This window comes from Balaenoptera borealis (assembly GCF_965194805.1).
Source record: "Balaenoptera borealis genome assembly, chromosome: 5".
Lineage (NCBI taxonomy): Eukaryota > Metazoa > Chordata > Mammalia > Artiodactyla > Balaenopteridae > Balaenoptera > Balaenoptera borealis.
Genome location: NC_138862.1, coordinates 13,495,712 through 13,511,499, shown reverse-complemented (window position 1 = coordinate 13,511,499; position 15,788 = coordinate 13,495,712). Strand labels below are relative to the sequence as shown.

The 15,788-nt window shown below is 42.0% G+C and overlaps 2 protein-coding genes across 11 annotated transcripts in view; one reads left to right on the top strand and one right to left on the bottom strand.

Annotated features, from left to right (window-relative positions):
• Positions 1-8,115, bottom strand: part of LOC309629566 (uncharacterized protein) — a gene marked incomplete at its 5' end in the record, with an annotated part of 203,825 nt that extends 195,710 nt beyond the window's left edge. For all 10 annotated transcript variants that reach the window (XM_082393676.1, XM_082393680.1, XM_082393675.1 and 7 more), the window contains 2 exons: positions 5,799-5,891; positions 7,850-8,115. In XM_082393676.1, coding sequence (XP_082249802.1) covers positions 5,799-5,891; positions 7,850-8,115 — 359 coding nt within the window. The remainder of the gene's footprint in view (positions 1-5,798; positions 5,892-7,849) is intronic.
• Positions 8,116-8,154: 39 nt separating this feature from the next.
• SOD1 (superoxide dismutase 1) lies at positions 8,155-15,776 on the top strand. The gene is made up of 5 exons (XM_082393684.1): positions 8,155-8,286; positions 11,431-11,524; positions 13,238-13,307; positions 14,133-14,250; positions 15,361-15,776. Exons 1-5 carry the CDS (start codon positions 8,215-8,217, stop codon positions 15,466-15,468), a joined length of 462 nt encoding a protein of 153 aa, XP_082249810.1. The 5' UTR covers positions 8,155-8,214; the 3' UTR covers positions 15,469-15,776.
• Positions 15,777-15,788: the final 12 nt, after the last annotated feature.

The window sequence follows — 15,788 nt, the reverse complement described above, 5'->3', positions numbered from 1 at the left end:
TGAATGGTAAAGAAGATGTGGTATGTATATATACATAATGGAATACTACTCAGCCATAAAAAATTGAAATAATGCCATTTGCAGCAACATGGATGGACCTAGAGATTATCATACTAAGTGAAGTCAGACAGAGAAAGACAAATATCATATGAATCACTTATATGTGGAATCTAAAAAATGATACAAATGAACTTATTTATAAAACAGAAACAGATTCACAGTCATAGAAAACAAACTTATGGTTTTACCAAAGGGGAAAGGGCCAGGGTTGGGGGGCACAGGGATCAGTTAGGACTTTGGGATTAGCACATACAAACTACTATATATAAAATAGGTAAACAACGAGGTCCTACTGTACAGCACGGAGAACTGTATTTAATATCTTGTAATAAACTATAATGGAAAAGAATCTGAATCACTTTGTTGTACACCAGAAACACAACACTGTAAGTCAACTATACTTCAGTCATTAAAAAAAGGAAACGTAGACAATACAATAATAGTAGTTGGAGATTTCAATATCCTACTCTCAATTAGTTATAGAAAAACCAGACAGAAAATCAGCAAAGGTACGGAGGACTTAAAAAACACTATCAACCTACGCAACCTAATGGTATATGTAGAATATTTCACCAAACAACTGCAATAATCACATTCATTTCAAGAGCAGGTGGAACATTCTCCAGAACAGATCAAGCGCTAGGCCATAAAATAAATCTTAATATATTTAAAAGGAGTGAAATCATACAGAGTCTATTCTTCTAATTCACCGTGGAATTAAATTAGAAATCAACAACATGGGACTTCCCTGGTGGTCCAGTGGTTAAGACTCTGCCCTTTCAGTGCTTGCACTGCAGGGGGTGTGGGTTAGATCCCTGGTCAGGGAACTAAGATCCCACATGCCGTGTGGCATGGCCAAAAAAAACCAAAACAACAACAACAAAAAACACAACAGAAGGAAATTTGGGATATCCTAATATTTGGAAGTTAAGCACTATACTTTAATGCATGAGTGAAAAAAGAAATCATGAGAGCAATTAGAGAATATTTCAAATTATATTAAAATGGAAATGTGACATATCATGTTATGGGTATAGCTAATGCAATGTTTAGAGGGAAATTTATAGTTTTAAATACCCATACTAGAAAAGAAGAAAGATTTCAAATCAATAAACAATGCTTCCACCTTAAGAAACTAGACAAAAGAAAAGCAAAATAAACCCAAGGCAAGCAGAAGGAAAGACATAATAAAGATTATATTGGAAATCAGTGAAATAGAAAACAGAAGAACAATAAAGAAAATCAATGAAACCAAAAGTTGGTTCTTTGAGGGGAGTTCCCTGGAGGTCCAGTGGTTAGGACTCCACCTGAGTTTGATCCCTCGTTGGGGAACTAAGATCCCACAAGCCATAAGGTGTGGCCAAAAAACTAAAACAGAAACAAAAGTTGGTTCTTTGAAAAACATTAACAGAACTGATGACTGTTTAGTTAGATTGAGCAAGAAAATAAGAGTAACAAAGAAATAGCCAAAATCAGTAATGAAGGCAGGGATACTACTACCAACCCTATAGAAATTTAAAATTTATAAGAAAATATTATGACCAACTCTATATCAACAAATTACACAATTTAGATGAAGTGGACAAATTCTTTAGAAGACATACATTACCAAAACTGAATCAAGAAGAAATAGAAAATCTAAAATGAATTCTAATAAGAAACTGAATTAGTAATGAACAATCTTCCCACAAAGAAAAGCCTGAGTATGGATGGCTTCTCAACTCATTCAATGACACCAGTATTATCCTGATATCAAATAAAGACATCACAAGAAAATAACATTACAGATATTAACAAATCAAATTCACAACACATACAAAGGATTATATACTCCGTTCAAATGGGATTTATTAGAGGAATGCATGGTTGATTAAACACCTGAAACTCTATCAATGTAATACACTAGATAAATAGAACAAAGGACAAAAACCACATGATCATCTTAATAGATGCAGAAACATCATTTGACAACAGCTAACATCCTTCATGTAAACAAACTAGGAATAGATGGGAATTTCCTCAACCTGGATAAAGGGCATCTACAAAAAACCTACAGCAAATATCACACTTAATGGTAAGAGACTGAATGCTTCCCCTAACTATTGAGAACAACCCAAATATCTCAACTCTCACCACTTCTGGTCAACATTGCACTGGAGGTTCCAGCCAGTGTTATAAGGCCAAAAATGGGAATAGACTTGCATAGACATTTCATCAAAGAAGATATATAAATAGCTAATAAGCACATGAAAAGATGCTCAACATCATTAGTCGTTAGGGAAATGCAAAATAAAAGTACAATAAAATACCACTACATACTCACTGGAATGGCTATAATAAAAAAGATAAACAATAGCAAGTGTTGGCAAGGATGTGGAGAAAGTGGAACCTTTCTATTGCTGATGGGAATATAAAATAATGTAACCACTGAAATATCATTTGGCAGGTTTTAAAAAAATTGAACAAAAGTTAAAAAGCAAACTAAAGAGAAATGAAACTGTATGTCCACACAGATGTGTATACCAATGTTCTTGGCAGCATTATTCATAATATTCAAAACCTGTAAATAATCTTGCATTAGTCTGCTAGAGCTTCTGTAACAAAGTGGCTTAAATAACAGAAATTGAACTGTCTCAGTTCTGGAGACTAGAAGTCTGAGATCAAGGTGTCAGCAAGGTTGGTTCCTTCTGAGGCTGTGAGAGAGAATCTGTCCCATGCCTCTCCCCCAGCTTTTTGGGGTTTGCTGGCAATGTTTGGCTTTCCTTGGCTTGTAGAAGCATCACCCTGATCTCTGCCTTCATCTTCACATAGTGTTCTCCTTGTCTGCCTATCTGTGTCCAAATTTCCTTTTTATAAGGATACTAATCATATTGCATAAGGGGTCTACCCTACTCCAGTATGATCTCATGTTAACTAATTTCATTTCCAAAATCCTGTTTCCAAACAAGGTCACATTTCGAGGTGGTTAGGACTTCAACATATGAATTTTGGAGGGGACACAATTCAACAACACAAACATCCACCAACCTGTGACTGGAAAAACAATTTATGGTATATTCGGCAATGGCATACTCTTTTAGACATACGGAACAAACCACCAAAATATGCTACAACATAGATTAAGCTCTAAAATATTATGCTAAGAAGCCAGATGCAAAATCATACACTACATACTGTATGATTCCATTTATAAGAAATGTCCAGATAAAGCAAACTTATAGAGAAAAAAGCAGATCAGTGGTTGACTAGGGCTTGGAGTGGGAGAATGGCTTAAGCAAAAACCAGATGAGGAAATCTCCTATGCTGATGGAAATGTTCTAAAACTGCATTTTGGTAATGGTTGCCAATTACATAAATTTACTAAAAATATCACTGAAGTGTATACTTACAATGGGTGAATTTTTTTTTTTTTAAACAGTGGTTTTTTGTTTGTTTGTTTTAAATTTATTTATTTACTTTTGGCTGTGTTGGGTCTTCGTTTCTGTGCGAGGGCTTTCTCTAGTTGTGGCAAGCGGGGCCACTCTTCATCGTGGTGCGCGGGCCTCTCACTGTCGCGGCCTCTCTTGTTGCGGAGCACGGGCTCCAGACGCGCAGGCTCAGTAGTTGTGGCTCACGGGCCTAGTTGCTCCGTGGCATGTGGAATCTTCCCAGGCCAGGGCTCGAACCCGTGTCCCCTGCATTGGCAGGCAGATTCTCAACCACTGCGCCACCAGGGAAGCCCTGGGTGAATTTTTTATAGTACATGAACTATATATTAATAAAGTGCTTTTTTTCTTTTTAAAGAAAAAACTTATGGGGTTGGGGACCAGCAACCTGAGTTTTAACAAGCCTTCCAGCTGATTCTAAGGTATATTAATGTTTGAGAATCACTGCTCTAAAGAGACTGTTTAAACCAGACGAACTTGAGAAAATGTCATTGATGCCTAAGTCTCACCAGTTTCCTACCCAGAGTGGTAGAGAATCGTGAAGACAATTATATCCCCTAAAGCGAATGAGTAACTACATTTTCCTTACAAATCTGAATAGCATGTGTGTTGAGTCTGATACAGAGCCTACACTTAGGGGTGACCCTGAGGTTCGCATCTGTGTCCAAAAGGACACTTCCAGCTCAGCACTTCGAGGTTCCTCAGGCACCCAGACGCACCGTGACCTTACCCATGAACACAGTCAAGCTGCTTCCTGCTAAAACTCCTTTTGTGGCTTTTCATCTCATCAGTTAGAAATTGTTTCGACCTCATGTTACAGAAACCTGGTTATGCTTGTTTAATCAAATGCAAGTTTATTTTCTTCATGGGATGGAAAGTGCCAAGGTAAGCAGCCCATTTCCAGTGAAAACCATTGTTGGTTTCTTATGTATCTTACAGCAATGTAATATGCATTTACTGTTTAAATATATGCAGTTTGAAGATGTGAATATAATTGGGCCCAAGCACACTGTTTTCAAAAATCTCCCAGGTGGTTCTGAGGTGCAGCCAGTGTGGACAAGCACTGTACCTAACCCAGGTGCCTTTGATTTACAGTTGAGTTCTAGAGAGAATTACCCAAGATGATACAGTGGGCCAGAGTGGGCCTGAGCCCAGGCTGCAACTGCTAAACAGAGAGCGTATGACAGGTTATAGCCAAGATTATTAAATATACAGCTAACTCTCAATTATAGTTTACAAATTTCTAATCTCAGACTGTTCACTCATGTTTACTAACAATATAAACTAATTTTTATACTTTTCCCTCTCCAACTTCAAAAAATGCCTCAGATACTTTGTGATTCTGGGATATAATCTTCTCACACTGTTTACTGGTAATAGCTTCCAGTTTTTGGAATTTACTAACATTAAATATACGCAGGTAGGACTAGCTAATACTGCCTTTAACTGTTTTTAATTTGCTTCCTAGTTGTTTTGTTTTTATTTTTTGGCCGCACTGCGCAGCATGTAGGATCTTAGTTCCCTTACCAGGCATTGAACCTGCACTCCCCGCATTGGAAGCGTGGAGTCTTAACCACTGGACCACCAGGGAAGTCCCTGCTTCCTAGTTATTAGCGCATTTATTTCTTAGCATTTAAAAAAGCCTCTCTTGGGACTTCCCTGATGGCGCAGTGGTTAAGAATCCGCCTGCCAATGCAGGGGACACGGGTTCCATCCCTGGTCTGGGAAGATCCCACATGCCGCAAAGCACCTAAGCCCGTGCGCCACAACTACTGAGCCCGCGTGCTGCTACTGAAGCCTGCGCGCCTGGAGTCTGTGCTCCGCAACAAGGAAGCCACCGCAGTGAGAAGCCGCGCACAGCAACGAAGAGTAGCCCCCGCTCACTGCGACTAGAGAAAGCCCGCGCGCAGCAACAAGACCCAACGCAGCCAAAAATAAAAATAAAAAATAAATAATAAATAAATAAATATTTTAAAAAGCTTCTCTCTTTGTACTTTGCTTCTTTTGTATTCTCCCTAGTTCTGACATTTTCCTACAATTCGTATAAAAACATATTTTTCATCAGCAAAGGTCTTGGTGATAATCCCTTTGTGATGTGTGATGTGAAGAAAATTAAAAAACTACTTATTTACTGAGCCTGAGGAAGGTGTAAAGGGGGAATCACCTTGGGATTACAGAAGAAAAAAATGATATGGGGAAAGAGAGAGATGAGATAAAGGAGAAAGGGGAAGAGTGAGTCCTAAGAAAGGAAGGAGAGGAAGAGGAAAAGGATGGAAACGCCAGACCGAATTTCTGGTCTACCTTCTTGCTTACCTCTTAACCACAGAGGTCCCCAAACACTGATTTTCATCCCCAGGAATGCCAGAATGACACACGGTAAGCTGCTTAGTCATCTGCACAGGCTGTCTTAGGAGCAAACAAATACTGTTCAAGATCACGTATTTATATTCCTTAACCTTGTTCTAGAAGGAGGGGTAAGATTCTGGGTGGAAGCACTTTCTTGGCTCCACACTCCCTCAGGGGAAATGTGGCCTGAGGAGGAACAGGACAGGGCCCTCTAAAGTGTGGGACTCCCTTGCCCAGGTGTGAGGGCGGGAGTAGGAATAAACCCCAGGGGTCCTCTAATCCTGCATGACACAAGCCCTGGCACTGACCCAGGCTTTGTCTACATATCTCAAAAGAGGAGGGACTCAGGATCCCAGGGCCACTCTGTACATGGGCTGCTTTGTTGGCGAGTGAACTGAAATCTGATTCCAACTTCCTGGAACTTTGAGGCCAAAGAGAAACTTTGGCCTTGGGCAAAGACCCTGTGGCTGGGATTTGCACATTTATGCAACTGCCTGGCACAAGTCAGCTCTCTGGGAAATGCTAGTAAGTAGAACAAGCAAAATTACAAATATGTATACTTTCAAGAGGATGATAAAAAAATGTGGATTGTGTATCTCTGACAGAGGATGCCTTTGAGTCCAAGGGTGTAATTAAGTAAATAAGTAACGGACAGCCAAGACGTGGCTGAATCAGCTTCTGCCTTGTTTCACTCTGGCCTTGAACTAGGTGTCAGTGTTTCGTCATCCTTAGAACTAAATCCTCCCTACCGAGCATTAGAGGGAAATGCAGATTGCGTTGGAGTTCACTGGGAGATGGGGAGGATTTCAATCCCACAAAACAAAAACAGAAATCCCCAGGAGCCAGAGCTCTTCTCCCTTAGGTGTGTCCCTTATTGGCCCCTGTCTGGGTCTCCTTGACTCCACGTTTCTTTTTGGGATGCTTTCTCTATCTCCTCTTTTGAGTCAAGTAGGTCCAGCTCTTGCCCTCAACTTGCATACTTCACTGGGCATGAAAAACACCTGCAAGTCAGAGCTTCTCAAAGTGCCAGCATCAGCGCTACCTGGGCATAAGGTAGGAATGTAAATTCCAGGTTTCCACCCCACACTCGCTGAGTCAGAAACGTAGCAACCTGCAGTTTAACGAGTTTTCTGGGTAAGTCCAAAGCATGCTTCCAGGTTAAATTAACCTCACCTCTGAAAACAGTTCACTCATCCTTGTTATTCAGGCAGCCCCGTAGGGAGGGAAGATGAAAACCCTTCTCTTGATGTTCCCCTCCAGCCCCCTGGTTTATCAAACTGTTCTGCCAACAAAAGTATGTGTGTGTGTTGGTGGGGGGAGGGGAATTCTCATTCTAAGCCAAACTGTGGCAGACAAATGCACATCCATCGTAAAAAAAAGTTTTGAGAGAACATAAGTAAAAGTTTAATTCGCACTCCCCAAAGGTATCCACCCATGGTCTCTTGTACATCTTTCTAGATTTCTGAGCGCGCAAGTAAATATGTTTATACTTTTAAATAAAAACCCACAGAAGTAGTTTGTACTGTTTGCTCATTTCATGTTTTTGAAGTCTTTTCCTTGAAGGATAAGAAATACTCTGAGGTACGGAGGTATCATAAATTATTCACCCCTTCTACCCTTTTCCTTGACATTTGGGGCAGCAGTCAGACAAAACACAGAGGTATGGAGAAATCAATCAGTTGACATTCTTTGGTATTTTCACGTTTGTGGCCTTGCCAAACAAGAAATATTCGAAAAGAATACACAATTCTGATAACCAAGTAACGCTCTATACGTTCAGGACTACGAAAATTGTAGGGAAGAAAAGGTGGGACCAGGGACTGAGATGCGTCGACTTTACATACCCTCCGAAACCCAAAACACAAGACGATTAAAAAGTAAAAGCTATCAAAAGCACCCAGCTCGACAGTCCCAACTTCTAAAAAAACAAATGCGACAACATTATGACCAAAGTCAGTTATAACTAACTACATTTCCAGACAAAGGGACTTCAGATCTTCAAGGCGTGCCGCGTATACCTCATTTTCCTTATTTTGTGTACTGCAATCCACGGACTACACCCTTTGGAGGAGAAGAGCTGTTTTTCTCCACCGTTCCAGGTTTCTGGGCGTTTTACGGGCGCCGGGCGGAGGGAACCGGCGGCGCGAAAAGCAAGGCGCCACAAGCGGCCCTTTGGCCCCGCCCCCGGTGGTTCCCCGCCACTCGCGTCCCGTGGGGAGCGGGCTGAGAGCGCGGGTGGCGATTGGTTCCGGGCCAGGGTGGGCGGGGCGCGGCGGCCCGGCATATAAAGGTGCCGCGGCTCGGCGCCGCGTTGCGTCCTCGGTTTGCATTTCACGTTTCTTGTGTGGCCTTCGCAGTGGGCCGGAGCGCGTCCCCGCGAGTCATGGTGACGAAGGCCGTGTGCGTGCTGAAGGGCGACGGCCCGGTGCAGGGTACCATCCACTTCGAGCAAAAGGCAAGGCCCGGCGGGGGGAGACCGGCGGCGAGGCCGTGCCCGCACACCTGTGCCCCGAAGCGGCCGGCGGGGCCTCGGGCCGCCCTCGCCACGCCCCCGGCGCCTGGGTCGGCGGGTCGGCGTACCCCGGGTCCTCGGCCGTGCGGCGCCCACCGAGCCGCCAGCCGCGCGCGACCGCGGAGTGCTGAGTCACCGGGCGAGCCCGGCAGCGGTGGTGCGTGGCGAGGCCTGGGCGGGAGTGCAGGGAGGGAACACCCGGCGGCCCCGTGGGTGCCGACCACCGCGAGTTTCGGAGGGAGGAGAGAAAGCGTGGGAGGAAAGCCGGTTGCCCCGGCGCCTCCTCGGCGTCCGTAGGCCCGGGTGGAGACCTGAGGTGCTTGAGGACGCTGTGGCCCTTCTTGCGGGCTCAGTTTTTGGGTCCTGAGATACCGCGGATGCTGAGTTGCGCAGTCTGAGGCCTGGCCGGTCCTTGAGACCCGGGGGCGGCGGATGCGGCTGGGCCGTCTGGGTCTCGTAGCATCCGTTATCCCTTTGGGACTTCCTTTCCAGCTTGAGCTCTCTAGTTCAGGGGGTCTGCAGACTGCGGCCCGCGGGCCTAATCTGTCCCGAGGCGGTGTTTGTACAGCCCTCGAGCTGAGTAGCTTTTATATATTTATGCTTTTATATGTTTGTGTTGAAAAGGTCGTGAAAACAAGAGTAGGCGATAGTGATCCTTTACAGAAAAGTTTGCTGACCCCTGCTCTAGGTCAGGGTCATCCTTTAAGGGCAAAGAGGACGGCCCTGGTCAGAGCTCCAAAAGCCAGAGATCATCTAACAGCCTCCCTTGTTGGGGGTTTTCCAGAGGAGCGACTTTTAACTCTGGGTGCACAGCAGACTCATTTGGGGAGCTTTTTAAAATACAGATACCAGGGCTCAACTCCGGATCAATTACATCAAAACCTGATGGGGTGCAGTCTGAGTGTTGCTCTTTTTAAAGCTTCTTAACAGTGCACGGAGGATTGAGAATTCCTGTTGGCAGAGGGTAGTGGATGAGGTTTGGAAGTCCAATGTTAGGAGACCTAGAGTATTTCCATTGCATGGAATTGTCACTTCTGTTCATGGAGCATTCGTTTAAACAAATTCCCTGTAAAGTGACTTTGAAATTTCTCTACCGGTGGGCCTGTTACTGAGATGGTAGCAGATAAACCTCTGGACAAATCTTGTAAAATAAAGTGTACAGACGTACTCACTGATAATACTGCAAAACACAGGTGTTGTGAGGAAGGTGCCTGTGATAAGACTGTCCCCCCAGATCTTAGTGAGGTTACCAGTGGGTGGAAAATTGTTTATGTTGGCTTGTTAATCATGAGGGAGTATTTAAGATATGAATGAGAATTAGTCGTTAAAGTGGTTTATGGAAATGTGAGAGGGCATGCACAGTAATCTAGGTAAGTGTCCCATCTGTGAGATTTAAACGAGAGAGAGTTTATATTTGAGCTTAATTTCTTCCTTTAGGTGGTTTCCAGATTTTCTGGAAAAGCCAGACATTTGACTGAATTTTGCTGTTTTCATTTGCGAGACTTTGTTTTGTCCATCCTCTTTCCTCTCCACTAGAGAACCTAAGAAGCCTCTGAGGGATTCTTTCCCTGTGGCCACTGAGAAAACAGCTCCTGGTGTTGCATTCAGAAGTTAAACTGGTTTTTCCACCTTCCCTGAGCAGCTTCTATGGCTCCCTCTTTTAAGTTCCGAACTTCATTTTGGTGGTGCCCTTTGTACCTGATAAACACCCTTGGATATGCAGGTGTATTAAGTTGACAGTGAACTGTATTTCTTGGCCTATTGAGTGTTTAAAATTTTGGATTAGTTTCCAGTTTTCAAAAATCGGACATTTTCACCTGTAAGTCCAGATTCTTAGCTTCTCTTGAAAAATCTGGAGATCTGCCCATACTGAGCCTTCATTAGTCCAGGGCAACGCTGTGCTGGACCAGTTTACATTCCTCCTGCTTCCCTGACCTGTTTTACTCATTTGACAATAGCCTGGTCCCTGCAGGGCTGTACCCAGGCAGCTTACTGTTGAACTTCTTGTGCTCTATGCATTACCAATTAAGTGGAGGCTTGGAAGAACCTGCCATGTTTGTCTGTCTGTGCTCTTGATAACGTGGCGTGTTTTGGGGAATAACTTTCACATTTGGGGTTTTCCAAAGTTAAAGGTTGTACGTAGAAGAATCATAGTGTATCTGTTCTCAAAAAGAAACACAAGAGGCAGCAGTTGCCAGGCTACTTCCGTTGAGCAGTGGTATCTAGCCAGTGGAAAGTCCGATCTTCAAGGCTAACACCTCTTGCAACTGTTGGCCTTGGCTTTTTAAAAAACAAAGACACCGTCATGTATTGCTCTATGGTGTGGATGCTGTGTCTATTTCATTTTACTTCCTAAGATCTCTTTGTAGCTGTAGAAATAACTTCTTTGATTTCAATATGTAGCATGCGGTACCATTATCCATCACCATTGCCTGAATTGCAGTGTGTTTTTTTTCACCTGCTTTAGTGTTTTGTTGTCCTTTCTTTTTGGTCTCAGTAGTGGAAAGGTTATCTAGGTTTCAATGCCTGAAAAGACTTGAGAAAGCAGTACTTCTGGTTGGACTAGGGTCAGTCCCCCAGGGGCAGTGAGGCAAGATATCTTCTGGCTGTAAATCAAAAATATCCGTGCTGGAAACTGATAAACACCCCTCTGGTGGAGAGTGGGGAACAGGGATCCTAGGGTAGCAAGTTGGATATTTTTTTTTTCTTTTTAAGGCAAATTTATATGATTGCTAACATAGAAGAGTGCATGAAGAAAGTAGGGTGCTAAAAAGTGTATGATGTGCTAACATTTGGGTTCAAAAGTTTGATTTGTACACATACACTCACTATGCGCAAGTACGACCTATTTGAAGTATTTACATAATAAACAAGAACTTGTTCATATTACGTATGAATAGAGTAGTTTAGCAGCTTGCTGGAGGTTCACTGCTAGAAAGTGGCAGACCTGGGATTTGGACACAGATTTTTCGACTCCTGAGTCCATGTTCTTTTCACTTTCCTGTGAGTGGTAAAGATAATTCAACTGTTTTCTTTGTTCAGAAGTATTTGCTGTCTCAAACTTCTTGCACTTTTCTTTGAATAAAGGAAGATGGGATGGTCGTGGTATCGGGATCCATTACAGGATTGACTGAAGGCTATCATGGATTCCATGTCCATCAATTTGGAGATAATACACAAGGTGGGTGTCGTGCTGGTTTAGTGACTGACAGTTATTTCACCTAGTAAGATAAACTGAGTAGAGTTACCCCCAAACATTAAAAACTTGCGACAGTTTTTTTAAAAGTCAAGTTAATATGACTACTAAAGTCAATCTCAGGGATAAAAATGGCTTTTGACTCTTCCCTGTGGAATGGAAGGAGAAGAAGTTGATGTTTTGTATCGTGATTATGGGTTGATTATGTAAGAGTCTCAGGTGTGTTTTAAGAAAACAATAGAAAACAACACAGCTTCTTTCTGACCTTCCCCTTTATTCCCAGGTGTTGGTGAGCTGGGGCTTGAAGGGCGGGTGTGGCAAGCAGGGTGCATTTATCTGCATAACCCTGCGAGGTAGCTCTTTGCCTCTAGCCTAAGGGCCTTATCGGGGAGGGGCAAGGTACAAACTGATGAGGGGGTGTAAACTGTTCACGCTTTGGATTGTGCTTCATTTTCTCAAGTTGGGTTTAGAAGCAAGTCAGCAAAAGCTTATGGGTTAAATTGCTGTATTTGAGTAAACTTAGTGTTTAGACTTTTTATGATGAGAACTTAATTCATTTTGCTGGAACGTGTGTGTGTGTGTGTTTATTTTATTGGAGTATAATTGCTTTACAGTGTTGTGGTTTCTGCTGTACAATGAGGTGAATCAGCTATGTGTATATATAATATCCCCTCCGTCTTAGAACTTGTTTTTAATGTTCCATAATTTGGTTTCTGTAAATAGTGATTTAATGATCAGATGTGATCCATTTCAATAATTATAAAGTCCCGGGACTTCCCTGGTGGTCCAGTGGGTAAGACTCCATGCTCCCAATGCAGAGGGCCCGGGTTGGATCCCTGGTTGGGGAACTAGATCCCGCATGCATGTTGCAACGAAGAGTCTACATGCCGCAACGAAGACCCGGTGCAGCCAAAATAAATTATTAATCTAAAAAAAATTCCTCAAGTCGTTGTTTTTGGTTTTACTGCTTCTGCTTTGGGAGGTGATTGCTCTGTGGCTTCGACTTACTGTGCTACTTTCCGTAACCTGCGTGTCTTCTCCCTGGGTAGAGGATGGATAAAAGCTGTCAACGGGAAACTTTCTATCAGCTGTTGAATGAAGACCATGTCATGAAAGAGTCTCCTGCATTGTTGTGGTTGTGTCCTATGTGAATGCTGTTCCCGGTGCACTGGAGCGCCATTTTTACAGAGCACAGTCTGAACGCCCCCGAGTTGTGCCGGGCGGGTAGCAGCCCTGGGAGTAAGGTGCCGTTTTCTGTTCTGCTCGCACAGAGTAACGGCCGCAAACAGGAGGGCTGCCTGCTAGTATGTTGCTGGGGAGATAAGTTTTTTGTAGTTGAGGTGTGCTGTTGTCGTAGGAAGTAGGATCATAATCATGGGATTTTAACAGAAGAACCGGACCATTGAAGATCAGGTCTTGGCCTTCTCATTTTACAGGGCAGTGAAGAAACCAAAGCCCAGAGAAGGGTAATTAATTTAACTTTACCAGTGTTACACAGTAGTAGTTAGAATTTGTCTTTACTCCCTGCCCATTTTGTTTAACGTGTTGCTTTCTGTTTTTATTAGCCTAGAAGTCACAGTGTGGGTCAGTACTTTCTCCATTTGAGGTTTTTAGCAATGACCAGTTTCTTTTTAGAACTTATTTTGGAATTTTGATTCATAATTTAGCTACTCTTTTTTGTTTTTGTTTTGTAAACAGGCTGTACCAGTGCAGGTCCTCACTTTAATCCTCTATCCAAAAAACACGGTGGGCCAGAGGATGAAGAGAGGTGAGTGACCTTAACTCTTTTTGAAATAATAGCGACGGCTTTGAGGGGGCAGTATGGGTATACGACTTGCAAACTGCATGCTAAGATAATTGCACCTCTGCTCTTGAGTTTGTTGCCCCCGTGTAACCCCTTGCCCCCAAGTGCTGGAATGGCTTACTCCTTGGGCTAAGGAATTGACAAATAGGGACACTTAAAACGATTTGGTTTTGTAGCATTTATTGAATATAGAGCTCATACAGGTGTCAAAGGGAACTAATACAGGAAATGTCATGAACAACAGTACTGTCAACCACTAGCAAAATAAACCATTGTGAAACACTGGAAGGTTTGTAGATAAAAATTTGATATTGAAAATTCAGTGAGACTCCCATTTGTATATGTTTGTTTTCTGAGAGCCTTTCAGGAAAATATTAAATTTAAGGACAAGGATTAATTTATTTTTATATCAGAGGCCCTAGGGGCATAGCTCTCTTAGCCATGCCAGGAATTAACAGGCATAACTCAGTGACTTAGAGTTTACCCTTTGGTCCTTTACCTCTGAGATTAGAGGTGCACCCCATCCCACCACTCTTCCCAGAGCATTGCTGTATAGATTTGAAGCCTGTGTTTGAAGAGCTGTGTGTCTAGAACATCTAGTTACTTGTTTTTAAACTTACATGTTTTCAAGGTTTTGTCAGTCTGGAAAAGTGGGTTCTATTTGGTATAGACTATATCCACGTCTTAGCCCACCCTTATATATCTGACTCAGTCCATTTTTAATTTAGCTCATGAACGAAAGTTAAATAGAAACCAGTCCTAATCCCTCTAACGCTTTTTCAATGTTAGGCATGTTGGAGACCTGGGCAATGTGAAGGCTGACCAAAATGGTGTGGCCGAAGTGTGTATTGAAGATTGTATAATCTCACTCTCCGGAGACCATTCCATCATTGGCCGCACAATGGTGGTAAGTGTTCATATAATAATAATATGCATAAAATTTCTTCTAACACATGGTCATGTATGTTTTCATGATTTCATGATTATTAGTCCTGGTTTCTAAGGATCCATATAAATTGTACTTTTAGTTCAGATTAGGAAAAGCAATTATTTTATTGGATGATTACAGTGAAGATGAATTAATGATCTAGGTCAGTTAAGAACACTGTTTTGCTAAGATGCGGTAATAAAGTAGATTACATTTGATCATATTAATTAGATCTGTGTTACAGAAACAGGAGTGGTCTTTATCTAGTTTTTAAGTGGCCAGACTTCCTTGCCACTACTGGGTTTCCCCCTTGTAGTTAACTAGAGCATCTTAAGTCTGAAATCGGATGGACCTCAATACTAATATTCATTCATGTCTGCAGGTATCATCACTTGCTTAATATGTGGGAAGCAGTTGCCCCAAGTTACGTAGAGCTGCATCTGGTTCATGCAGAACACCACCTAGGATAGGCTCCCTTTTGCCTGCCCCAGAGGACAGTTAACATTCAGTAGACACCTCCTTTTAGTTGACCCTTTTATTCTTAGAATTTTCTTCACCTGTAGTTGTGAAGCAGAAAAATCACGTATCAGTGTTTGATGAGCAAAATTTAAAATACTGCTGCTTGAATACGTCAAGATATTTTTAGGATTACCTCTTAATTATGGCATGATTTATGGCATTTTAGGCATGATTTTGATGTTCTTTTTTGTTATTCACTTTTTTTTTCCCCAAAGCAATTTATACAATAAAAGAATGACTACTGTAACTGAGATTACTAGAATTTCTCATGTTGGATTTTCAGCATGTGGCAGCCGTGTAACCTAATTGTACGGGTTTTTTGTATTTCATTTAGAGATAGCACTGCTTACCTAGTGTTTAAGGGTAACTATTTCTTTGCATCATCAAGAAAAAGCTTTGAGTAGTAGTTTCTACTTTTTACTACTAAATATTAGCATACTTTCCTCCTAGTATAATTATTTTAACATGTTATTTTCTAATATTAAATGGTTCTTAAAAGTCTTTTGGGTATTGTTGAGATGGTAATTGCTTGATAGCCCTAAGTTAATGTGTTCTTAAAATTTTTTAAAGGTCCATGAAAAACCAGATGACTTGGGCAGAGGTGGAAATGAAGAAAGTACAAAGACAGGAAACGCTGGAAGTCGTTTGGCCTGTGGTGTAATTGGGATCGCCCAATAAACATTCCCTAGGAGGTGGTCTTGAGTCCTAGTAACTCATATGTTATCTTGCTAGTTGTAGAAATTTAACTAGATAAACATTAAACACCGTAACCTTAAAAGTGTATTTTGTGTGACTTTTAATTGCTTTAAGTACCTGTAATGAGAACTGATTTATGATCACTTGAAGATTTGTATAAGACTCATACTCAAAGTGTCTGTTTCAATGGTCTCTGTATTTTGCCAAACTTAGTCACATATGGATATTATTTGTCTGAATTTCTTCAGTTCTCACTCAAGCCTGCAATAAACATTCTCTGTGGCACTGTATTTTGAGCCTAT

What these genes read in the sequence shown, in the direction of transcription:
- SOD1 (XM_082393684.1), top strand. Translation starts at nt 8,215, where the DNA reads ATGGTGACGAAGGCCGTGTGCGTGCTGAAGGGCGACGGCCCGGTGCAG. An exon ending in CCATCCACTTCGAGCAAAAG is followed by an intron (nt 8,287 to 11,430) that starts GCAAGGCCCGGC and finishes CTTTGAATAAAG; the next exon opens with GAAGATGGGATGGTCGTGGT. An exon ending in GGGCCAGAGGATGAAGAGAG is followed by an intron (nt 13,308 to 14,132) that starts GTGAGTGACCTT and finishes TTTCAATGTTAG; the next exon opens with GCATGTTGGAGACCTGGGCA.